The 26977-nt window shown below is 42.3% G+C and overlaps 1 protein-coding gene across 1 annotated transcript; it reads left to right on the forward strand.

Annotated features, from left to right (window-relative positions):
- The first annotated feature begins 4124 nt into the window (after nt 1-4124).
- On the forward strand, nt 4125-9537 carry LOC125288796 (SLIT and NTRK-like protein 1). Its single transcript, XM_048235433.1, has one exon. The coding sequence runs from the start codon at nt 5182-5184 to the stop codon at nt 7258-7260; it is 2079 nt and encodes a 692-aa protein (XP_048091390.1). The 5' UTR covers nt 4125-5181; the 3' UTR covers nt 7261-9537.
- The last annotated feature ends 17440 nt before the right edge of the window (nt 9538-26977 follow it).

A 26977-nucleotide genomic window follows, 5' to 3' on the forward strand; every position in this document is an offset into this window, starting at 1 on the left:
GGGGGCTATATCAACTCTCCAAAGTCTGGGTGACAATTTTATATGTTTGCCAACATCCACGATCACACACTTCTATGCAAGGCTCCCTTTACTATACTGTGCACCTGTGATCAGCAAATGCAGCACTGTCTTATATAAGAACACAGTGATAACCTGAGACAGGCAGCTCCTTAAGTCTTCCTGTCATCTCTTTGTAACACAAGCACATGTTCCTGCACACTTACAGACTTTCTTTCTATCCTCATTTGAAGCAGATTCCATTGTTATAGTGTGGTAATCGCTCATCTTAATTTTTACCTTTACTGTCTATAGCTGTTGTTGAAGAGAAAGACTCTCCAGTGAAGCTAATTTTGACATTACTAAAGAATGAGCCTGCCTCCCCACATATATAGTATATGACCACAACACAAAATACATATATAGTATATGACCACAACACAATATAACATATAGTATATGACCACAACACAATATATATAACATATATTATATGACCACAACACAATATATATAAACATATAGTATATGACCACAACACACTATATATAACATATAGTTTATGACCACGACACAATATATATAACATATAGTTTATGACCACAACACAATATATATAACATATAGTATATGACCACAACACAATATATATAACATATAGTATATGACCACAACACAATATAACATATAGTACAGTATATGACCACAACACAGTTTGAATGTGTCGCTGCATTTATAAAATCCTTACAAAAGGAAGCCAGATATTATGTGTATCAGGAGATGTAAAACATATACAGCAGATACCAAAAACACACCACTGGGTCTTCACTTTGTGCCCATTGGCTGTTTCTGTTGCATACTAAACACAACTAAAGATTATTAGTCAGTATGTTTTCTTTTCAGTGTCTCCACCGATCAGCTGAATCACAACACACGTCAGACAGACACCCATCCTCACTCCCACAATAAACGGCCCACACAGAAATCACAGAGCCAAACCAAAATTAAACATTGTATGTCTGAAATAATGACCACACTTTGTGAAGTTTCTGTTTTCCTAGACTTGTGTAGCGTGAATCATCATGTCTGTATCGACTCAGCAAGGACTGAGACAAAGAATTTTCTAAGCCTGGCAGTGTGACTTGGAATAAAGGGACCTAAATGTACTATTTCAGGAAAGACATGAGAACACTTTGGAAACAGATCATTTTGAATTTCATTTTGAATAAAAGAGAAAGAAAGACAGGTCCAATACCTGTGGAAAGCCTGGAAAAGACTAAAGCCATCACTTCCGATACTTAGACTTCACATAAAGAGTAACGGCACTTTATTCATATGGATGGTCTGATGTTTCAAATGTGACGAACAGAGAGTGCCAAATGAATGAACTTACAAAACAGTAACTCACTTGACATCTGTGTTTCACTCTTAGATTATCGTGTTTTATGTTCTATCATGTTTACAGGGAGAAAGAGCAAAGAGCAATCTGGGGCTAGCATCACAGACAATATGGTGGCTTATTATTATGACTGTAACATTACTCTGCCCATTTCATAAAGCCCCAATAGTCTGATTAGGGGAGACTTGAATGCAATGAGACAGATGGGAAGCCAGTGATGCTTGTTCACGTATGCTTCATGAAATGTCCTCAGCCTGTCAGATAAAAACCATTAGCGGGGAAAAGCCTGATATTTTCAGCATACATATACTGTATATGCGCTTAATGAAGCAGAACTGACTCAAAAAAAAAAAAAAATGACTCAAAAAAACAACAAATATTGTGAAAGCAGAAAAGAGATCTCTGGGATTGAATACCAGATGGCTTTTGTAGATTACATGTTGTGCTTTGTTTACCCTCTTGATATAGATTTCCACCTAGATTAGGGTCATATTTGGATATGACATATTTTGCATATTTTGGACATATAAGTATCCATTGGTAATATGGTCCAAAGGACATATCTTGTGTTGTGTGAAAAGCATGAATTTGGCATTCATGACAGTGTTATCAGTGTACGGGTATGAACACCTCATCTTGTTCAAGTCAACTATTTGGGACAGTTCATGTCAGGACAATAATTAGATAGTTGCTATTGTACTAGCTTGTATAAGCCAAGAAAACAAGGAAGAAAATTGCTATAATCCAAGGTGACGACAAGAAACAAGATAGAAAGCCACGGAGAGAAAAACAACTGCAGAAAAGGCCTTAAAAGGGATGTCTATTTCTGCTAACCCCATAACCACTAATGATGTACCACATTGATATGCCCTTGGCACCCTACTTCCAATCTTTGCACCAGGTTTGTCGACTAGGTTGTATTGACTATTGGTTGTCTAGTTTAACATGAAAACATCTCTGCATGCTTTTATAGGGGCTAGGGCAGGAGAGTGGTCAGTTTGAGGCATCAGGCTGAAAGCAGACATCTGCTCAGAGAGATAAATAGAGGACTCCAACCAGAACAAAGTTATGTATTGCTAAAGGTTACGTTCAGTTAAGAAGTTGGAATTGCATTCAGATAAGTGAATGACACAGTCTGCGATTCAGGGCCTCAGGCATTAAAGGAATTACAATATGATTAATGGTATGCCTCACTGGGGTGGGTGGGGTGGAAGGTGGGGTGTGGTGAGGCAGATTGGGGCTGGTGTGTGTATGTGTGTGCATGTGTGTGTGTGTGTGTGTGTGTGTGTGTGTGCAGGAGGGGCGGGTATATTTCATTACATCATTCCTTTATTATCCTCTTTTCTTGACATTTTGACAGTCTTTGTCTTTTTTTCCCTCAGGTGACAACAAGGGTTAATGCTGAAACTTTGAAATCCTGTGCAGTGAGAATGCCATAGCCCAACTGATTTCAACATATTATCCATCCAACTATGACATGGTTCATGCCAAAAGCAAAACACTCTGATCCTTACTGTAAAATGCAATACAAAAACACTAAAATATAGTCAGATCCCTATAGAGTCGTAGATGTGACAAACTGTACATTTAGGTCCAAAGGTTATTAATGCCAACTTTAACATTTTATTAAATATGTGGTCTATGTTGGATATATCTGTCAGGTAGATATAGCTGAGAGGTATACACTCTCCAAAATGTACATACCCTATCCAGGGAATGACACCATTTCATCTTCTGCAAGAGAGCCAGCATTTGTGTAAAGGCCAAATCCCATTTTAGCTTTCCAAATGCACCATTTGCTGTTGTAATATTTAAATATTCACAGGTGATCTGTGGATCAAGAATGGCATGTTAGAGGTACAGCAGTTTGTTTAGTATGGGACCTATGCTATGTCTACAAGGAGTATTTTCTTGTGGCTAACAACACCATTTGACTGTCATATCTGTACACTGATATATCCAACACTTGAAAATAAATATGCTTTATTATATATGTTTTGACACTATTGTTTCTGTTGGTGTTGTTTTGTACCCAAGTAGTGGAATAATTGGCGTCATCAGACCTAGCAATCACGCTAGCTCATTACTGCAGTTCTGACTTTGTTGTTTTACTCCGTTAAAAAAAGAAAAACACAAAATCACTTTATCATCTGATAAAAAGGGGATAACTGGAGGCACACGAACACCCACCACCAATTTTGAGAAAGGCTCATTAAGGATGTCTGGGGAGAGGGGGTGGGGTGGGGTGTGATATATTCATATGATGTGGATGAAGTCAGTCTGCAGTCTAACGAATGCTTGGAACAAGAAATGTTCAGATCAGAACCACATTTTCAGTCTAGACATTTTAAATGTTGATTTCAGACTCAGGAATTATTAAATAACTTTAGTTTCAAAGGGAAATACCCGACACATGTCTGTCTACCACATACCCACTTTTACATAGACTCCAAATGGGCTGTCCACTGTCACATATTTGATATATTGTCAGAGAAAACTGCGTGATAAAATTAAAAAAGGTGCATGACTCTGAAACCAGACATAAAGAACACGATGTTGGAAAAGAGCCAAATCTGGAACGGTAGTTAAATCTAACCTAACCAGATCGCCTAACCAAATCATCCACAATCCTTCGTATGTTCTTTTAAACCTTTTTTTTTTATTGAAAGTGGTGACGTATGCGCTCATAGTTTACATATATGCCCTTGACGCAGCCTGTGTTGGTACATTAATCGAAGTAGAATTCTTTCGTGGGCAGGATTGTTGCAGGCACGACATGTAGTTAATTATTTTACCGCATTCAACTGCAGATTCATTTTCAAAGAATCAGACACATAGAGAGCAACACCTGTATCCCAAAACTAGTGCGATATAATAGCTCTGTTTATTCTTTGGAAAATGCGTTTAGAAGACTCCAAACGAGGTTGTTTTAACCTTCATTCGAAGCAGGAATGTCTTAGAGATTGGCAGTGCGCTATGCGGTTTACTTTAAAAAGGCAACTCGGAACAAACACTTCAGTTTATCTGATTGTCAACAGAGTTGGACGGGAAATCTAATCGGAAACAGAAGCTATAAAATCTTAAACTGAGGGGAGAGACAAAGACTCAGTCTAAACATATCGACGGCTTTTAATGTGAACATTTTAACACTTGCCCTGTATGTGGATTGATTTTTTTTCAGCATTCCCTCACCCGATGGATTTTTGCCATTGCAGCTCAGCAGAGGGTGTCAGATCTTCCAGTGAGCACCAGGCTAGAACGAACGGAGTCTCTTGGTTGCCTTCTTCGCAATTCAAAATCGGGAAAAGACAGTACTGGAGACACTAGAAGACACCGAACGATGTGAGGATTCTGAGGTATCTTTTTGCCATGCATTGTGATCAGCATTAAATCTTCGGCGTGTGAATTCAGCACCAAGGAGAAAGAACAGCACCTCGCTGCATGCGTCGCACCGTAAGAAAATCACGGATTTGTAAAATTGCAAGGTCAGTCATCGAAAACCTTAAGTCAAATTTAATGATGGGTGAAGTAACGTATTGTTGCTTTGGGTCATTTTCAAAAATCTTGATGGGGGATTGAACAAAAGGATTCTCTTGAGCTGATGCATCTTATGGTCAGTTTTACCAGCCTACGCCTGGACATAGCCAGCTATATGGACATGGATATAATTACGGACTGTCGTCTTGTTTTTTAAGAGTGGTGAATCTTTTTTGAATCCCAAACGCATATTCACTCGCTGATTGCATTCATGTCTTGAAATCGGGGATGAATTGTTCGTATTGAAAATGCTTCTTTGGATTGTGTTGCTGAAGGCGGCTCTTTGTGTTGCTATTGGAAATGTTACAAGGGACGTTTGTAAGGAGCAGATCTGCTCCTGCAATGCAATAGAAGGCGATCTGCACATTGACTGTGAAAAGAGGAGCTTCAGCAATCTCCATCATTTGACTGGTCCGAGTTCCCAGTTTTATCATTTATTACTCCACGGGAATTCTTTGTCCAGACTTTTCCCCAATGAGTTTGCTAACTTTTACAATGCTGTCAGTTTACATTTGGAGAACAACGGCTTACACGACATTGTCCCTGGCGCCTTTCTCGGACTGCAGCTTGTCAAACGGCTGCACATAAACAACAACAAAATACGGTCTTTTAAAAAGAACACGTTCCTTGGTTTAGACGACTTGGAATATCTCCAAGCTGATTTTAATCTACTGAGAGACATTGACCCATCTGTGTTCAGGGACTTAAGTAAACTTGAAGTTTTAATCCTAAATGACAACCTTATAACTGCACTTCCTATAAATGTGTTTCAACACGTACCCATCACGCACCTTGACCTACGGGGAAATCGAATAAAAACGTTGCCTTATGAAGGAATTCTAGAACAAATACCTGGCATAGTAGAGGTTTTATTGGAGGACAACCCCTGGGACTGTGACTGTGACCTGGTATCCCTAAAGGAATGGCTGGAGAATATCCCACAGAACGCTCTTATCGGGAGTGTCCTTTGCGAGGCACCAACACGACTGCAGGGAAGGGACTTAAACGAGACATCAGAGGCAGACCTGTGCCCTTCAAAGAACGGGATAGACTCGGGCATGGATGCACCTCCCACCCAAGACGAGATCTCCGATCCTGGACCCAGTCCAACGCCTTTTAAAAACGGTGGTGACACAGAATCCGAAACTCCGGGAAATAGGCATAAGCACGAAAACTGGCAGCGAAACCCACAGAAAACGAAACCCACTGCTATGGCAACGGGGACAGGGGAGAAGGACCAGCTGTCCAACGCATCCTGTCCCCACTCATGCAGCTGCAAACTGATCGGGACCAGACAAGGACTCGGGGTCAACTGCGAGGGCAGGAAAATAGAAAGCGTGGTCAATTTAAAACCGAAACCCATTATTGCGCACGAGCTGAATCTGCGTGACAACAACATTCACACTGTGAGAAAGAACCACCTCAAAGGCTACAACAGTCTCAATTTACTTGATTTGGGGGGAAACAACATAAAAACGCTAGAAAATGGCACTTTCCAAAATCTCACTGAGTTAAGGTGGCTGTACATGGACAAAAACTACCTGGATACATTAATGGCGGAAATGTTTGTGGGACTGCAGAATTTGGAATATCTCAGTTTGGAATATAATGACATTCAGCTCATCATGGCCGGCTCATTCAGTCCCATGCCGAATTTGAGGGTCCTATTTCTTAACAACAACTTGCTTAAATCTCTTCCTGTGGATGTGTTTCAAGGGGTGGCTTTGTCCAAAATCAGCCTGCACAACAATTATTTCACATATCTCCCAGTGCCTGGTGTTTTAGATCAGCTCAACTCCATTATACAAATTGATTTGCATGGAAACCCATGGGATTGCTCGTGTAAGATTGTTCCTTTCAAACAGTGGGCAGTTAAACTTGGGCCAGACGTCATTGTAAGTGATCTAAAATGCGAGTCCCCACCGGAGTCTTGGGCGCGGGATTTTCGGCGCATTAGCAATGAGCTACTGTGTCCACGGATGAAAGACAACATCTCTCCCACCTCCCTCTCCAAGAACAGCACTTTCCCTGTAGACACGGGGACACGGTCCAACAACTATCTGGAACCCAGCAGAGTATCCATCTCTGTACTGGTGCCTGGCTTGCTGCTGGTCTTTGTCACGTCGGCATTTACTGTTGTGGGAATGCTCGTCTTTATCTTACGGAATCGTAAACGATCAAAGCGAAGAGATGGCAACTCATCGGCCTCAGAGATAAATTCTCTACAGACTGTATGCGACAGCTCAGCTTACTGGCATAGTGGATTCAACGCAGACGCACCGCATAGGAATTATGACTGTGGAGCCCACTCCCTTTCCGACAAGTAACGTTATGCTTAAAGATGTAAGGACAGCTCATGCTGGAATACAAACTAGAGAAATAAGCAAATAAACTGCGTGCCATGAAAAAAAGTGAAACGACTGAGGGGAAAAGACGCATTGCCTACTTCAAAGCTTCTTAGTCGCTTCTTTCGGAATTAGCCTATTTTTTGTGTTCTCCAGTTGACTGTAGTTGTCAACGAGCCTCTACTACAGAACTAAGTGTAATATATGTAAAGATCCCCTCCCCCTACCCAGTACAGACATTTGCCGCAATCAGACCGAACATCAGAGGAAGGAGGACTTGGAAATGGTGCACGAGCATGAATGTAATGTAAATAAAACTGTATCATATCTGCATGATTCGCATGGTCTCAACACACACTGGGGTCCATACCATAGTTACAAAGAAACAAACTCGAACCTTCTTTCGTGTTATCAATATAAATATATATAAATATAAAACTATATATGAATATATTCAAAGTGCCATTTCTCTATTTTTTGTGACAAAACGCAGTTAGGATTTGTATTTGTTGTTTTATTCTGTTATCAAGCGGAAATGAACAAAAAGATGGGAGGAAACTTGTAAATGCATGTTCTTTCTGTTTATCATTTGATTGTTGATTGATATCAGGATTATTTATACTTTTCGCAGACTTTGGACATCTGCTGAGTCACCTCCTTATGAATGTAAAATGTGTTATCTTATGGTGTGCCAATTGTTGACATTCAGATATATGGGACGCAGACAAGCATGACCAACTAACGTCACTCCAGTGCTTATGCTGCGAAGTTAATGTAGCCACAAACGGTTCCTGATTTTGTGTGGTTATGGGTTGCAATGGATGAAATGATACTGTCTGCCAGAAAAGGGATAGACACGGTGGTTTTGTAATGGCCTATTTTTCAAAAGTAAAGTGTTTTCAATTAAAGCAATGTTTCGGTATGTGCAGAGTCAGGAATAGGTAATGGTACAAGTACTGGGTGCGACTAGAATGCTTTTTTATGACCATAAAGAAGTGCTCCCCCACGAAGACTATTATCCACTTTAACTATTGTGAGCTTTTGTAAAGCCATCTATTTCGTCCAAATATGTCAAAATGAAATGACATTTTATAACTAACATGTCCGTAATGTAGAGCAGGAAGTGTAAATATGTAACCCTAACATGAGACACATCAAGGGAGACAGACCACTGCATTTGACTTGTGCCAGAGAGGCGGATGAGAGGGACCGCTATTCTGGAGAAGTTCCTCTCAAGGTGTCGCTGTTGTATCTCCGCCTGTTCAAATGATGAGAGCAAAAGGTGTACTGAGGTGGGATAACGTCTGCAGCTTGGCTCTTGTCATGAAAGAATGCATGGACAATGAATACGTGCATCGGGATCTGCGCCAGCGAGAGAATTATCAAGAATTGCGTCGTCGAGTATTTTTAAGATTACATTTTACAAACAAATACATGTATAGAGAAAAAAACGCAAGGAAGTACCATCAAAGATAGTCTCTGATAACTTACTGCTGATATTCACTTGTTCTGCATTTTCATTATGTCAGTAATCTTACAACTATTCTATGTTTTATTTATTTGTTTTTATTTTGTATGAATGAATGAGACCAGCCTGCCCACCTTATGTTTTAAATTGAAAGGTCAGATGTGTGTGGTGGTTTGAGATAAATCGATATAAATCAAAAGTGATGTAATGGGACAGATATGGAGGCCTCCATTGGATTGTGGTCTGTATGAAGGAACAGGTGTTAGACCTAGACTGACGGCATAGACTCTCTGTTCCATTGTGAGCTCAGACACATTGGATTGAGTGGGGAAGAAGCCCTTTACTTTATCAAAGCATTTCTTTATTCGTGAAGCAGGAATGATCAGATTAATAAGGCACTTTCCTGTGGGTATTTAAAATACAGCTGAACATATTGCTGAAATCAGATAGGTTATCATGGGAAACACTGATAGATGCCCCTACACACAGACAGACAGATACACACACACACACACACACACACACACACACCTTTACCATGGAAATTGAAGCCTGACCTTCGGATCTATTATTTCTGTGTCAACTTTTTTTCGGGGGCTGCCCATCACTCCAAGCTGACTGCACATCACGAGGGAAGATAATTATCTGTTTACTGTGTAATGTGGTACCACAGCTCATCTATTATTTGTCGCAGCATTCTCGATGATGTGTCTCAGAATGACATTTCTATGCTTTGCTACATTCGACCTGCCTATTTTTTTTTTAAATAAAATGTGGTTGAGGTGGAGTAACTACTCGTTTTGAGGGCATTTTATTCTCTTTGCGCTCCACGTGTGATCCCTTGCTCTGGTGAAACGGTTAAAGGGTTTCGTCATGCAATATTTATATGCATATTTAACATGTTAATCTGTGGGGGCATGAGGAGAGAGGAAAGCCTTGCCTATTCCAATGTATTCATTATGTTGTGACTCAAAATGGCCAAAATGCACGTCATGCTGGAAAGGCTGTCTCTGAGCTCCAGTCACAGCGGTATTTAGCTGTCAAGTTAATAAATGCTGAGGTTGAGACAAGGGCATGGACAGCTGATGGAGAGGGCATGGTGTACAAGGTTCAACATATGTTGGATATGTAAGCACAGCACTGCGGTTCGCAGTATTCAGCAAAGCACAATATGTTACAAGACAGGCTGATAGGGGGTGGTGAGTCTAGTGTACATAAGATGATGTGGTTAGTCTATAGGGTACATAAGATGTGGTTGGTCTATAGGGTACATAAGATGTGGTTAGTCTATAGTGTACATAAGATGTGGTTAGTCTACTCTGTATAGTGTACATAAGATGTGGTTTATATATAGCAGGGGTCTCCAACCTTTTTTCCTCACATAGTTGATCTCCACCCATAGCTGTTTAGCTGATCTCCACCCAAAACCGCTAAATTAGATTTATATGCTTTTTAAAGGTTCCTTTCAACTCATTTACTTTCTCCCTTTGTAGACTGTGAATTTGATTTCATAGGAATTATAATATGTTTCCTAAGTGACTGGGTTATTAGATTTATGAACATCTTCCTCAAACCTTTTGGAGAGCTGCTTAGAAACAGGTGGGGAGCTACTGGTAGCTTGCGATCTACCTGTTGGAGACATCTGATCTATAGTGTTCATAAAATGTGGTTCATCTATTGTGTTCTAAGATGTAGTTAATCAGAGTTTACTTAAAATGTAGTTAATCTATAGTGTACATAAGATCTGGTTAGCCTATAGTGTACATAAGATGTGGTTAGATGTGGTTAATCTATAGTGTACATAAGATGTGTTTAGTCTATAGGGTACATAAGATGTGGTTAGATGTGGTTAATCTATAGTGTACATAAAATGTGGTTAATCTATAGTGTACATAAGATGTGGTTAGTCTATAGTGTACATAAGATCTGGTTAGTGTTCATAAGATGTGGTTAGTCCAGGCAGGTGGCATGTTCAGTATTTGATGGGGACAATAGAGATCATAAACTATCACTCATGTTTAAAATGTTTTGATGTTGTCTGCTAGCCAGTGCTATCGCTGTATTATTTTATGTACGTTTGTGTTGTGTATTCATGGGAAACTACACATGGAACAAGGTGCATTTTGTTTTGTTAAATGTAGGTCAGTGCTGCATGCAGGTATCTAGATCTCTCTCACTCTCTCTCTTCTCTCTCTCTCTCTCTCTCTCTCTCTCACTGTCTTTGTAATCTGGTTGGCTATCAGTGACTTGTGCAGTTACTATGTTCAGGGAACAAGAGCAACAATAACAATACACTATTGCTTCTAGCAATGCAATCACCACTACTATTATTTGATGAGGGTCATGATGGTGATGATGATGTTGATGATGATGGTGATGATGTTGATGATGATGATTTTTAATAACTGCAAAAGCTATATTAGTCAGTCCAATTTGATGGGTATATGCAATATATTGTTAGTCATTTTCAGCAAAGCACCACATGATATGGACATTCTATTCTATTCAGATTAATGTGGCCTGTGGCCATATCTTTTACTGATGGCTACTAAAGTCTTGTATGCCTCAGTTGCACTGCTAAGGTGTTTAATGGTCAGGGACACATACTTTTTCATGTGGTGGAATGGTCCTCCATTATGAGGACCATTTTGTTTTACAGTTTCTTTGTCCCATTTCTTCCCTTATCCATGGCACTTCAGCACTTAGGGCCCAAACCTCAGCCCCATGGCCAAACAATATTTATTTGAATAATAACCAAACCTAATTAAATTATTGAAAAAAACGTGTGGCCTACTGTGTGGGGGTTAATCTGATTAAGCTCTTCCACATTTGCAAATTTCCCATTGCCATGCGGATCAGAATGATATTATTCCAATGTCAAGCTGTGCCAGTCAAAAAACAGCCGGGAGACCCAATCTCTGATGAAAAAAAAAATGTTTTCGATTGAACATGGTACAATCCCAGCTGGACCTGGCCAACATCTAACATTATCCTCAACAGCAAATGGTCTCATGGACACAGTGACAGTTGGAATTCATGGGTCCCCGCGCATCTCTAATTTTTGTCTCCTTGCCCAAGTTTTGCATATTGATTTTATAATTGCTTTTGTTTTTTTAGCATCATGCAATGGTCACTACTCACTACACCATTAATGTCTTTATGACCCCTAACAATATACACAGGCCTATAAGACATCTGCAAATACCTAGCCCTTACTTGTCAAAGGGAGAATTTAGAACTTGGGGTGCTGCCACTTCATTTATTTCTTTTTTTTCCTTTCTTTCTTTTTTTGCCTCTCCTCATTTTGCCCAAGCACATTTGGCCAAGACCCAAAGGAAACCTGAAGTGCTGTGCCCCTGTGTCTGATATTGAGTTTTATAATTAGCTAGATGGTCAAAGTCCTGGTCTGAAGTGGGCCAAGGTTATTATCCCCTGTGCACAGTGTGAAACTTCAAAAGAATCACGGTAGACACAACAGGAATATTGATATGGGAAGAAAAAATAAATCCTTTGGGTAAATGGTAACATTAGACATGTAGTTTAATTTTGGTGTGACTATGATAGAAGGGATAAATCTTTAAGGAAAAATGAGTACGCTAATTAGGATTTTGATATGAAACAAGGCATACAAGTCTCCGTCTGTCATTATTTTACCCCCCTTTGGTGTTTTGTTTTGATTGTCCAAAGGGACCTTCTTTGAACTTTATTTATTTATTTCTACTCCTCATATTCTTCACCCCCCATCTCTTTCTTTTCTCCTTTTTTCATACTGTCTGTCTGTGTGTGTCATGTCAATAGAGCAAGTCAGTCCCTCCTTTCAGAAAGTACCTTATTCAAGGACAGGCCCGATACTCTGGAAGACAGATCGTGAATCAGACTGTGACAAACTAGGGGGTGCATGGGCACATGATGCTGCAAGGTGTGTTTGTTCTCCTCTTCCAGTCCGATTGAGGGATCATTGATTGATTTCGAGCTCTTCTTTTTTAGCTTAAGGGGATTTATATGATTTCGACTCAGCCCTTAATGGCCAGTGGATTGATAAATGGCAAGGACACATGGCAATGGCAAAACCACCTCTCTCTTGCCCTGCAGCCCTTTCTAGCAAGCCACCCCCTAACCCCCCAAATAAACAAAAAACAGATTACTGCAAATGGACATTAAATTGTACTTGATTTTCTCAAACCTCCAGTAGGTTATTTGTGTCTGTCTAGACAAGTGTGTCACTGCTTATTCTGTCAGATTCTAGGACTTAGGTACACATCCATCTCTACTTGCCTTCAGAAACAGGTATGGAGACCTGTCCTGTCTTTTTACTCCTTTCACATGCATCTGTCACATCACACCTGTCCGCTTGTGCATTGCTGAAGGGTTTACTAAGGAATGGTGCTTGCAGAAAGCTTCAGCACACTGCGTTTTGATCCCTAACAATGTCAAGACCATTAGGATCTGTTGTTTGTTCAGTTGCTTCTATTTAGATACCGCACCGATGGGCTCAGCTAAATAGACCAAGACTCTCGGGGAAAATAAATTAAAGAAATTAATTCTTGTTGAGGTTCTAGTGATATTGGACACACACCTGCTTTTATTTCCCAAGCTGTTTTCTTGTGAGGTTTTGCTAATAAAATGACACACAGTGCTACTAGTTCAGTGCCTGTATGAAACAGGCCTGCTGGTACACTGCATCTGGGAACATTTCTCATATTGTTGACGTCAGGATCTGTAAAATGTTCTCTTTTAATGACTTCTTTAAGAGGTCATATCCTAACTTCCTAACTTCAAGACAATGGGCTTGGCAGTATGGGCTTGGCACTCTTTTGGGTCGTCAAGCAGTTGGATGGTTTTAGATATGCGAACACTTAGCAAGCCAGACAGATTTCTGGCTTTATAGATAGATGGCATGAAGCAAAGCAATATCATCCTCTTTGCCCTGGCTGTTGTGTTATTTGCTCTCGGGTAAAAAAGCAGCATGTTATGCAGGGCTTCTCATCTCAATGGCCGATGGGGAAAGCCTTATCTGCTACAGAAAGGAGGAACTGGAGAGGTGGCGTAGCCTCAGGAGGAGGATGATGGTTTTAAGATCCAATCTCTGGGTCACTCAAACTCATGTACACACACACACACACACACACACACACACACACACACACACACACACAAACACAGAAATTGTAAACAAATTGAAGTAACCTACACCTGAATACATCTACTTCTTTACTGACATATGCTTGCACATACACATACACACATGCACACACACACTCTCTCTCTCTTTTTCTCCATCTCTCTCTCTCTCACACACACACACACTCTCTCTCTCTCTCTCTCTCTCTCACACACACACACACACACACACTCACAGACATTCAGAGCTGCTGAGTCTGACTTTGATATAGCATAAGAAGAATTCTGCTGACTGCCATCTCTAGATAAAAAGAGGTGTGTGTGTGTGTGTGTGTGTGTGTGTGTGTGTGTGTGTGTGTGTGTGTGTGTGTGTGTGTGTGTGAGAAGTGGGGGTGAGGGTTGGGGGGGTGGTGGTAATCCCAAATCTATCATTTCTGTTTTTGATGTGATGGTGATGAAGCACTGGCACACACCAAGGAGCCTCGGCGAGCAGTGAGGATGGTGCAGCAGTGCTGCCCACGGCGGATTGGCCGAGCTCCCTCGCCACTTCAGGCTCCAGCAGCGTGGACCACAAGGGCTTTTGATGTGAGCCAAGCTCAGGATCCCTAACCTAGCAAAGTGCAAAAAAAAAAAAAAAAAAAAAAAAACTCTGTCTGTGGATGAAGAGAGAGAGAGAGTAGTGTGATCAAGTTAGAGATAGAGTGAGAGAGAGGATGAGAAGATGAGAGAGGGAGAGGGAGATGAGAGGAGAGAAAATCACAGGAAAAAGGGCCGCAGGACTGGAGTAGGGGAGGTGAGAGAGAGTGAATGGAGGAGATGAGAAGAAAGACAAGAAGAGAGGTGGAGGGTGGGGTGGAGGTGGAGGGGGGTCACCAAGAACTTCAGGAGAGATGAGAAAAGAGGTAAAGCGAGAGAAAGAGTTTGAAGGATGGAGAGACGAGAGCGGGGATTGATCGACAAAACTGGAGAGAGGCCACCAGACAGGACTGAAGAGAAAGAGAGAGATTGAATTAAGGAGCAGAAAAGTGTGCCAGAGTACAAAAAAAAGAAAGAGGAAAGTGACACACAGACACACACAGAGGGCAAGCTAGGCAAAAAAATGATGAAAAGAACAAAAGAGAAATAGGCCTTTTGCCTGAGATGAGATGGAGATGAGCAGAGCGGCAGGAAGGAAAAGAGAAAGAAAGAGTGAGAGAGAGAGAGTGAGAGAGTGAGAGAGAGTGAGAGAGAGAGAGTGAGAGAGAGAGAGAGAGAGAGAGAGAGAGAGAGAGAGAGAAAGAGTGAGAGAGAGAGAGAGAGAACCGGAGGAGAGTGGAGAGAGAAACCTCCACCCCCTCCATCTGCTGTGTGCGTGGCTGCTGTGGACGGTGCTGGGCTGCATGGCGCTGGGCTGCATGGCGCTGGGCTGCATGGCTGGGCTCTGGGCTTGGCGCTCCCGCTCCCGGGGGCTTAAATTATGGAGCTGGCAGATTTGGAGCCGGAGCCACGGCTGCTGCTGCTGCTGGCTGCGTGATGTGATGCGCCGGGGCCCCCGACAGCCCATGCAACGCCGGCCTGCCCACCGTCTGCTGCCGCTGCCGCTGTGGCGCCGGATCCATCAGCTCCAGTAGCTCACACACACACACACACACACACACACACACACTACCATACACTCTATGATTAGGTATTTGTTTGAACGTGTGTGTGTGTGTGTGGTGGGTGATGCATGTAAACACATCCTAATCATAATTCATATAGCGTTCACGTTGTGCTGCGTATAAGGACACATGACGTCTGCAGTGTTTTGTGTGTATTTGCTGTGATTCATCTCAGAGAAGCCCTTTTATCTTCCTGTTTCAACAATTTGTTTTTGTTTTTGGAGTGTTTTCTGTGCATATATGAGTGTGTGCAAGAATGTAGATGAGCTTTGGTGAGTGTTTGTAAGTGCTTGTGTGTGTGTGTGTGTGTGTGTGTGTGTGTGTGTGTGTGTGTGTGTGTGTGTGTGTGTGTGTGTGTGTGTGTGTGTGTGTGTGTGTGTGTGTGTGTGTGTGTGTGTGTGTGTGTGTGTGTGTGTCTAAGTATTCTGTAGTTGATTGGCTGCTATGTATGCAAAGTGTCTGTTTTCCCGCCGGTGGCATCGCCTGAGCGAAACTTTTGTACTGCAGCATGTTTTGCATTACAATCTCTCTCACCTCCAGTCTAACGACATGCAAAAATAAATAAATAAACAAGCAGCGTCCCCTGCAACACAACAGCGGATAAATGAAAAGGCTATAAATCATGCATCGGCTGCGGAGAACAAACGCGGTGGGTGCATTTAGTGCGCGGGAGCGCGGGAGGTCTGACCAGTGGTGCGTGGCTTCTCCGAGGTGGCATCACAGGAGCGGGGGGTGTCATGGCCCCTTCTCTTGCTCATCGCTCCACTGACCTGCTCTGAAAGCAGCCGGTACAAACAGACAGTACCAAACTGGCCATTGTCCTCTGGGACACACACACACGCACGCAGGCACGCATACACACACGCACACACACACACACACACACACACGCATGCAGGCGCGCACATACACATACACACACACGCACGCACACACACACACACACACACACACACACACACACACACACTCTCTCACAGTTGGACGCACTCTTCCTCGGACACTCTCTCCCTCCCTCTCTCCGTTAAAGCTTTCTTGTTTTACATTTTCTTTTTTATTCTCTTTCCACTCTTCACATTTTTCTCTACTAGTCTCTGTGACTCCTCTTGTCATTTGATCCCACCCAACCCTTCACTCCATCTATTACACAAGTATGTTATTCTTCTGCATCTTTTTCTTGGTTGTTTTTGGTCAATTATTTTTTAGTTTCTCACTCTTTCTCCTCTCTGGCTTTCTAACCATGTCCCTATCTCATTTACTCTCTCTCTCTCTCTCTTTCTCTCTCTCTCTCTCTCTCTTCCAGTCCTTTGCCCTAGGCAGACCAATTAGACCCTCAGTGCTTCGTACCCACCCACCCGTGTGGCACCGAGGCCTCTTCAGCGACATCCCTCCCCGTCCTCCTCATCTATTCCCCAACACCACATCGTCCACCCACTCCACTGGACCACTGCAGCTCCGGGGGTCAGGGCCCTTTGCCTGGACTCTCCTCTGGTGCGTTCATCCCTGGCCTCCTCTTCCTCGTGCTCCCGTGATGACTGATTAATTTTCCATGGTCGCGCTGGACTGGCCGCTCCGCTAACAAATGACGTGTGTCAAATCGGATCAAGTGCCGCCTTAATGAACTTATTTGCTCATTTGGTTGTGATACGGTCCCCACAGACACTCCATACACACACATGTGCACACACAAACACACACACACACATACACACACACACACAGTTGGCCCCCGTAATTGCCCCATTCTTCCTCTAAAAGGACGGACGAGTTGAAAGACAGGGGAGGGAATGGATTAGGACTGGACAGAGAGGTCACCACATGTGTGACGGCGAGGTCAGTCGGTCCTGCACTGAACCACATGACCTGTCGTGACCAGGAGTTGGTTGGTGGCTCGGGGTGCCTGACGCCAAAGCCACCGAGCCCCACGGGGAAGTGCTCACGCTGACAGGCGGAGATGCAAAGCCAGCAGCAAACGCCAAGCAGTGGCAGTGGCGTCTCGGTGATTAGCAATGACAGGGCGGACACCCTCGGGTGTGAGGCACATTTCCATGGCAGTCAGTGCGCCATTGGCATTGTGGGATCCTCTTCAGCAAGCTTGTACAAAAGCCAGGGAGACTTCAACTATGAGAAATGGAGAGCAAGGCAGATGAGGGCCAGGTCTAGTCTTACAATAGCCTCACGGGACCAGAGGTGATGGAAGCACTTCAGAACGCTCATGAATATACTTTGTGAAGGCAACACCATTCGTAATTATTCTATGTGTTATAATCAGGACTTATCATGCTTTGTTTTTAAGGCATGTATTCATTTAATAGTAAGCATCCTAATAATTTTCATTCACATTTAAACCAAATATCTTTATATCTATTAATTTCTTTATGTCTATTGCCCCACTGCCTACCCAGTACTTCATGTACAGCCTATATCACAACACTACATATCCTAAACTATACACTTTGTTTTGGCAGCTATTGCTATACTTTCTGTTTTGAAGAGTTATTTTATAAACACATCAAAACACAGACGTTATAGCAATTGACACTAACATTTGGCCTGTGGCTATGACCAGGGAAGTGATCTCATTTGCAATACCTGTGTTGTTTCAACAAGAGACATACTGTATGTATGGAAGGCGAGAATAGCGTTCCCCTAATGACAGGTGTGATAAACAAAGGAACAGTATGGGCCATTTGTGTTCTGTGACAGGCGTGAAAATGAACCTTCCTGTTGTTGATTTGCTTTATTATGAGTTGCAATCCCCTCTAGCCCCCTGGCAGGTGCACAAGGGCAGATGGGACCCAAGCTCCTGTTAATGGAATCATCTTGTGTTTGTTTGCTTGTGTGTGTGTGTGTGTGTGTGTGTGTGTGTGTGTGTGTGTGTGTGTGTGTGTGAGTGTCTAATTGAGATAGAGATAGAGATAGAGATAGAGAGTTTGCTACCAGTGGGTGTGTATGTGCTCATTATTATTTCTATGCTGGGTGTAATAGCGCCAGTTTAAGAGCATGTGTGGGTGTATGTGCTATGATGTGTATGTGTGTGTGTGTGTGTGTGTGTGTGTGTGTGTGTGTGTGTGTGTGTGTGTGTGTGTGTGTGTGTGTGTGTGTGTGAGTGTGCACATGTGTGATGTTATGTTATGATGTTTCCAAATGGTCCAGCGGGGCTCACTGTGGGACACAGCTGCTGCATCTGAACCGGTGCCCAGGAAGTCTCGCCGCGCCACGCTGCACTGCCTGGCGATCTCACGCCGGGCCTCTGAGAGACCTAATTATCTCCCTTTGAGGAGTGGCAGGCCACGAGGATCCAAGAACGTGGAGAGGGCTCATACCCACCACACATCTTAAATGTCTCTTCAAATATTTACACGCTTACTAATGGCGATGTGTACACTTGTTTTTAAGCACTTTTTAGATGCTCATTTATATTTAATGGGAGAAGGAAGTGTCAATTCACTGATGTAATACTGTAGAGATTTTTCAAAACAAACCAAAAACCTGGCTTAGAAACGAAACACCTTTGATATGTCTCAAGAAAAGAAAGGTAGAACCACCACAACTACTACCACAGCTGCTGTCAACATACCAACATGCTGGTTGCAGAAAACCACCAGATGTAACTAGGCTGACACTCCATCCAGATTTTGTCTCGGACAGTCCGGTTTTTGAGCCCTCTGTCCGGACAGAGAGAGTGTGCCCTGTGAGGGCTCTGTCGGGGCTCAGTGCCCCACATGGCTACAGACAGGCCAGCAAAGGCAGATGAGAGGCATAGTATTGGATGGGCGATACTACCTAAGAGCCAGGTGCAGAGGGTTAATCAGGCAATTAGCTGCCTTTTTAAAGCTCAACAGGACAAACCTCAGTCAGACTGGCTTGAGCTTAAGAAGAGTCCAGACAGTGAGAGCCAGTCTCAGGGTAAGGGCTTATGGCCACCCTTTTCAGAAGTAACCTGTTTGTCTGTTGTGGAACGTTGTGTTGTGATTTTGTTGAAGTGGAACGTAGCTGAAGTGATTGTGCTGCTGGAAGATACGACGGCTGGAACAGGAAAGAGGGCCTGAAGACTTGTGAACAGCCCACCAAGACAACCAATAGGGCTGGGTGACAAGGTCAGACAAGGAACGAACTCCCCACTAATGTTGTCCTGTGTCTCTCTCTCTCTCTACTTTTATCTCAGAAGCCGACACGAGTCCTCTGACTGCCTCGGTCCAGCACTGAGGATTTGAGTTGAACTCTGCTCCCCATCCCCTTTCCCCACACATTATAAATACATTCCTAAGTTTGTTTCACTGCAATCTCTACATCTGACTGCTTTGTGATTGTGATATTTTATATATCCCTAATATATGTTTAGGGTAATATGTGACCCAAACCAATGTTATAGAAATGTCCTGAAGCTTAAGCTTAATAAGATTACTGTCTTATTAAGCTTAAGCTTCAGGACTACTACAAGAGCAACGATTTTCTGCAACGAGCAGCCGATTGCTCTCTACGTGACTCCAAATCAGTCCATCCTGCCATATCTATGAAACCATGACTCTATAGGTATTGTTTCACCTTTTCAGGCATGGCAGATGCCACATAATGTATGTATAGCTATCCCTATCTACCCCCTAAGTCATTATTGAAAGACACAGAGGTATTACAATCAATACCTGTCTCCCTTTGTCATTAGGGGTGTTCAATAGGTTTTCGAGACTGGGTGTATTTTCAACTTAAGCCATTTAAGTCCACTGTTGTCCAAAACACTCACACTAAATTCTCTCCCTCTCCCCAACAAATTGGCAGGAAAATGACAAACAGAACCTGAGGCGCGACAAGGGATTGCTCTTTTCCTCTCGTTTTTATCCTCCCCCATCCCTTTCAATTTCCTCATTATCTGTGAGCTTATCCACTGCTTCCAACATCACACCCTGGAGAGCCTCTTCGAAACAGGACAATATCACTCCCATCGTTTAAAAAGACACACACACAGACACACACACAAAAGACAAGGAAAACAATATTAAATCTGGCCTTCAGTCTATTAGCAGAAAATAAAGTCTAAAATGTCTTTGCCTTTGGAGGAAACGGGTGGAGAATTTGTACACTTAAGGCCTGCTATGATTTTTAATTAACAGGGATAGAGAGACCCTCAGTGAGCTACATGGTTTGACTGTGTCACCTGTCAGGCTTAATTGCTCGATTCTCCTCCTGAGGGGTATGTCTCTGGACTGCAATTATCACTCAATCGATAGCGCTCCACAAGGATGGCACAATACCGATTCATACAATATGCAGATAGATCCCATCTCCCTGACTGGCATAGTGAACATATTTCTTAAGAAACTGCCCTTTAAGGCATTAAAAGGGACAGGGGTCAAACACTTGCACACTGTTGCAGCACTTCAAAGTCTCCAGGGGCCTCATTTATAAAAGTGTTGCGTAGAAACCATCCTTCATTTGATCTTAGATCATGAAATTATAGTACGTGTGATTCAGAGAACACGAACGTGCATTTGAAAAAACGTGCGTATGCCACCCTTCCAAATGTGCCCATTATAAATCACAAATGAACGTCAACTTGTGCACAGCCGGATGGTTTTAGGTCTCCGCCTTTGTAAACACCCCCTTAATCAATAATTATGTTTTTCCAATGACCTAAAAGCTTTCCTGGAATAGGCCTAGCCTATCCATCTGTATAGCATATCCATGTCCATTGTTTTTCCAGCAAAGCTCTGGAAAGAGATCTGTCCATTCCTTTTCTGCTTTGTCATTCCTTTGCTTGCAATGTGAATAATCAACCTTTAGTAGCCTATGTTTAGGCCTACTTTGTAGGGGTAAATTTGTATTGGGTAGGCCTACCTTATGAAGGAAAGACCTAACCTACAGCATAATCCTGTACGTTATGGTACAGTAGGCTACTGTACGTTTCCAATATGACCCAGGTAATATGCTGATTTAGTCTACAAAACAGAGGACTAAATTAAGCGTGATATGTCATGTAGGCTTAACGTTTCTTTTAGGATAGGCTATGTTTTTGCTGAAAAAGTAGCCTAGTTCGCCGGTCATTATTCATTCATTCTGCATATCTTTGCTATCGTTTTCTTTCAATAATGTCCAATGGCTTAAACATTGTCCTTTATTGTTTGCTTTAGGCCTACCTTTATATTTTAGCCTACATTATTCAACTCACGTACTGTCATCTGATATTGGACACTGCCAGTCAAAAAAAGCAAACAGGTGCACGCTCTGCACCTCTTTACGCAACTCCGACGCAACACTAAATATGAAGATGCCTTGCTTTCAGAAGATAACTTCCGTCCCTTGGTTGTGTAGGCTATATATGATATAGAATATCTATAGCCTACATTGTATAGCTTACATTCAAATATTACCTTTCTGTTACGAAGCTGGGAATAGGCCTATGAGTGCAAATTAGGATGTAGTGGAGGCTAAACGCGAGTAAACACAGTTTATCCACCTCTGAAATTTCAGAAATAGAGTTTAGGCCTACCCACCTCTTATTAGAGTTTATCCACCTCTCAAAAGAGTTTATTCACACATTCATTAGCAGTTTTATGCTAAACCATGAAACATTAAGCTGCGTCCAAAAACGTCTTTAAAAATCTTCTGATATTGATCATGCATATGGCAAAGAAAGACATGAGATCGTTGGTATTGGAATTTTGATCGCGACTTTAGATTCCTCAGATTACTTGCAGTACCTCGGCATTACCACAAGGAAATGGTCGTACGTCAAGTTTGAATCTGACGGGAGATAAGCACTTTTCCACGCCAAAGACGGTTTTTATAAATCTGAGCGTTGGCATGGATTTGAGCGTACGCACGGTCTAAGATCAAATCTGTGAGTAAGAACGCTTTATAAATGAGGCCCCAGGTGTTCCCGAGGACAAAATAGGTGTTCTGCTTTCTTCCCCAATACAAAAAAAATAACAGTGCTGTTGCCTACCTGGGCTCATCATTGTAAGAGATACATTCTACGAGCTGCATGAGGTGTTGGTTCATTTTTTGATTTGACCTGCCATCAGCTCAGACAGAGGTCACGAGGTCACGTCTACGCTCAGGCAGCGACCTGTCACCATGCGGAGACACCTGCCCTTGCCCTCACCGTCGCCATCTCAGCCAGGGGTGGGGCCCACGGGACAGACTGTCAACCATCTTACCTGACGCTTTATTCCTCCCCGCGGATCTAATAACCGCCTGCGCAGTCACCTCCCCTTCTCCCTCGCCACGAGGAATGAGATTCATTTGTCAGGACACATTTGCTGCTGCTGCTGCAGCTGCGCTGCCCTGCTATGTCTTTGTGTGCATGGGTGCATGTGGCATGTGCGCGTGTGTGTGTGTGTGTGTGTGTGTGTGTGTGTGCGTGTGTGTGTGTGTGTGTGTGTGCATGTGTATGTGTGTGTGTGTGTGTGTGTGTGTGTGTGTGTGTGGGTGTGGGTGGGGTCAGATGCCACTGAGGTAAAACATAGTTCTAGCATGTTGTCCGTGTGGCGGTGATCTGACATGTTAATATGTGTTGTGTGTGCTACACAAGGGGCCTTGGGGCCAGATATCTCATTTAATTTTCCTATGAATACCCTCAGGCCAAAAATATCATAGGAGGAACGCTTGATGTTCAGCCATTTCATTTATGTGAGGATTCTGTTTGAGCTGTTGTTTTGTTTTTTTCTTTTTATTGTGTTTGTTTTTATTGATATTTATTTTCTTTATTTTTGTTTATTTATTTTACTTATGCTTAAATGTGGCACCAGGAAAAGCAAAAAAAGACAAAAGATATTGTGATTACTCAGGTTGAAATTGTTTCACTTTCCGCATCCTTTTTTTCCAGCCAAGAAATGGACACAACCCCAATTTCTTCAGAAGAGTGTCCAGCTGCCACCTCTAAATAGACAGCTAAGCCCCATGCTAGGGGTTGCTATGGATATGGCCGTCTGCAAGGCAGATAAATAATGCAGGGGAATGTTGGCATCCTGACAACCCTGTAGCAAACAGTCACTCCCTTTGGCTTTGAGGAAGCACACACATAAAAACACAAGACGCTTATACAATGGAAATAGCAGTATCTTAGCAGAGAGAGAGAGAGAAAGAGGGGGGAAGAGAGAGAAATTTCCCCCTGAAAGCCAAACAACAAATAAAGCAAACTAACTGCGCTAGCTTCGCAAACGCATCTTTGGAAATGGATCAGGCTGCAGACAAGAGAAGCATATCCCAGAGTCATTAGGCGGCTTAGCGCTTGGATTCACCCAGCTTCATCAAGTCATCTGACGTCTAATTGTACAGCGTCTGCGACAGTGTGTGTGTATGGTCCACTTAAGATCCCAGTAGAACTTTCTGGAACATCATTAGTGTCAAAACAGGCCAAGTGAGGACACAGGGTTTTAAGTTCACTTAAACGGCAATCCGCCTCAGACGGTAGAAAGGCGCCAAGGGATCACCTTTGGCTGTCATATTCCAAACCATGTCATTTATCTTAATTTCAGTGCAACGCTTTAAAGGAAATGCACAAAGGACAAAATGGCTTTGAGACAGTCTGATGGTCCCATCAGATTTTATTCAATGATGTCAATGAAAATAGTCCTGGGCCTCATCTGACAATCTTAGTTCATCCCAGAATGTGAAATACCAGCCCCTTTACTGAAGGTGATCACAGGATGAATATGCTCTCAGAGAAATTCTGCAGCTTTCCACCCACATGCTATTAGTATGTTCTAGTCCATGAAAAAGTAAGCTAACTGACTCAGAAAGCACTGTATTGTTGTGTATGAGTGTGTAGGTGGATGAGGAGAAAGATGTTCATGAATGTTTCTCTCAAAAGGAGAAAGTGGATTTCTTTAGCATTGAGGCTAAAGTCTAAAATGTGTGTCTGGAAAATGGAAATAATTGATTATTTGCTGCATTTCCCCACTAATTACAACATATTTCTCCACTGAACCAGGACCCATATTTACCACTCAGACATTGTTCATAATCATAGAACATATGACGTTTGAGACAGGCCAGTGCACAGATTGTTACAACAAGAGAAGCAACGACTCTTTATTAAAAAAAAATGAAGCTATGAGTGGCTGTGCTGCCAAGCAAATATGCTATGACCGAATTCAAGGTTTTAATCCCATCACACACACACACACACACACACACACACACACACAAGCATGAAAACATCCAATACCTAATTTAGTTCAGCGGCATTCTAGCATGTGTGTCGACTCCAGGTATATACATGTGCATATGTTTCAGATGTGCACTCAGGTGACAGGCATGCTCTATACAACCAGGGACCTACAAGTCCTCCATCACACTGTAGAAGCGCCATCCGGCTTTCCTTCTTTATCAGCTTGGGGTCTTGAATTCCCATAGTGAGTGCCACTACCACCAAGCCCATGTGTATAATAAGGTAGTGTAAATGAGAGAGGAAATGGGAGCGAGAACAATGGAGAGAAAAGACAATAAGAGTCCTGCACCTCAAAGTGTAACCAGATCAAGAAAAATAGCCGCAAGTAGTGATAAACATTCAGTGGGCAAGCCTGACACGGGGAACGTGCAATAAGTCGCAAATAAGATCAACACAGCCATGCACCACAAGTTATCCAAATTCAACTTGTGAACCTAGAGCGCCTATGAAAAGTACAGAACTTTAAGATATTTCAAAACCCAACTGAAGTTAATGTTACAAAATGTAATATACCTTTTTTTTAAAAAAATAGGATTTCGGGCAGACCAATAGTATCCTTGATGATAAACTTGGTGGTAAAGAAACACAACAGTTTTATAGCTACCAGCACTTCAAACTAGACTAAACTCATGGGAGGAGCATGCTTTGTGTTTTATTTGTTGTTCATGTATGCAAAAATTATGACTGTTTAATTGCATCCCACCCATGAAATTAAATAACTTTCATGATGACACGAGTTGGCAGGTTTGTTTGGACCCTTATGGGTTAACAAGGCCAGGGAGCCACCGAGCAGCTGTATCTTTTAAACAATGCATGAATTGGCTATTATGTTTAGTGCATCATAAAAACCACACCACCAGGGAACAAACAGTTATCTTGCCAAAGTGCTGCCTTGTCAACCTTCTCAAGTGTCAACCTGCTGCAATGCATAAAAGCATTTTATATGTAGAAATGTGGTTGAATAAGAATAAAGTGGCATTATGGTGGAAATGGGGTATAACTGATTTTTGCAAATATTGAGTTCTGTTATGTGAATAGTTTCACAAGGCTTTGTGAAGGAAACAATTAGCTCTGTCACCATTCAGTGAAGAATACAAATAGAATACAAATATCTAAGACCAATTTAACTCTGGCCCATTTGAACGCCAGTTTGACATTTTGATTTTTTAGTCAAAATGTCATCATTAATTTTGTGAGAACACACACTCCATTACAAATATTTGAAATTATAATTACTGAGTGAGCCAAAATGCATTTGTGTTTGCTTTTTAAGCCTTGTGGACTGGAGTCTGATTCATGTTTCCAAACCAGTCCGGTTTGGATTTATCTGTTTACTCATATATTTGGAGGAGTTACAAGACTACTCCATAATTTGAAATCCAAAAATGATTATCTTATAATGTTTTGAAGATGTGATTAATTGTCTGTGAGTCCACAATGACTAGCCATTCTACCCTGATTAGAGACATAAAAACATATTGACACTAACTTATGAGGGCAATACCTTACTGGAAACAGTGGTTTAATTATTCCCATTACTTCACATTTCAGTTGTTCATTCAATGATTCCACTGAGACAACTCTCACCTTTCTTTCACCTCTCCTTTCATACTTGCTGTCGATTGAGACCCACCCACCCCACTACTTTCAAAAGATAAATATTGCCGAATGTCTTCCTTTTATGGTTCACGACAGCACCTGACATGTTTCATGTTCACCTACAGTATATAGGCTTATAGACCCCCCCCCATCTCCCCTGAAGTCCTAAGCATAATCGTTACATACCCTACAGCTGTCAGGCAGACCCCAGCAATGAAGATGTCCTTTTATGTTCTCACTTGAGCCACCTCAGAGATCCATATAATTATTTCATACACAACATGGTGCATCGCCTTCTCACATGTGAGCCGCTGTGTGTATGGGGGCGGAGTGTGAGATGCTGGAGACTCGTCATGTCGCTGGGCCTTTGTGCTGCGTTGAAGGCACATTGTTGAGATTATCCCTGACTCACTGAGCTGAGCCACGTTAGATTGTCCTCCATGCTTTTGACTTTTCACTTAACGAAAGTGCATAAATTAGCTCGCATGAATGGGTAAATATGTAAATAAATTAATTTAAAACACTGGAAAGTAATGATGTGTGATTAATTAGAATGATACTGATGGTTCCAAATCCAATAACAAGGCCTGGGATGCCAGTGAAAAATGTGAGGTTGAACTTTTTATAATCCAACTGGAGAAACCTGCCATTTAAAATGTCACCAATGATGTGAAAGAACTCAGGGCACAATTCTCTAGT

This window comes from Alosa alosa, chromosome 23 (assembly GCF_017589495.1).
Source record: "Alosa alosa isolate M-15738 ecotype Scorff River chromosome 23, AALO_Geno_1.1, whole genome shotgun sequence".
Taxonomy (NCBI): domain Eukaryota; kingdom Metazoa; phylum Chordata; class Actinopteri; order Clupeiformes; family Clupeidae; genus Alosa; species Alosa alosa.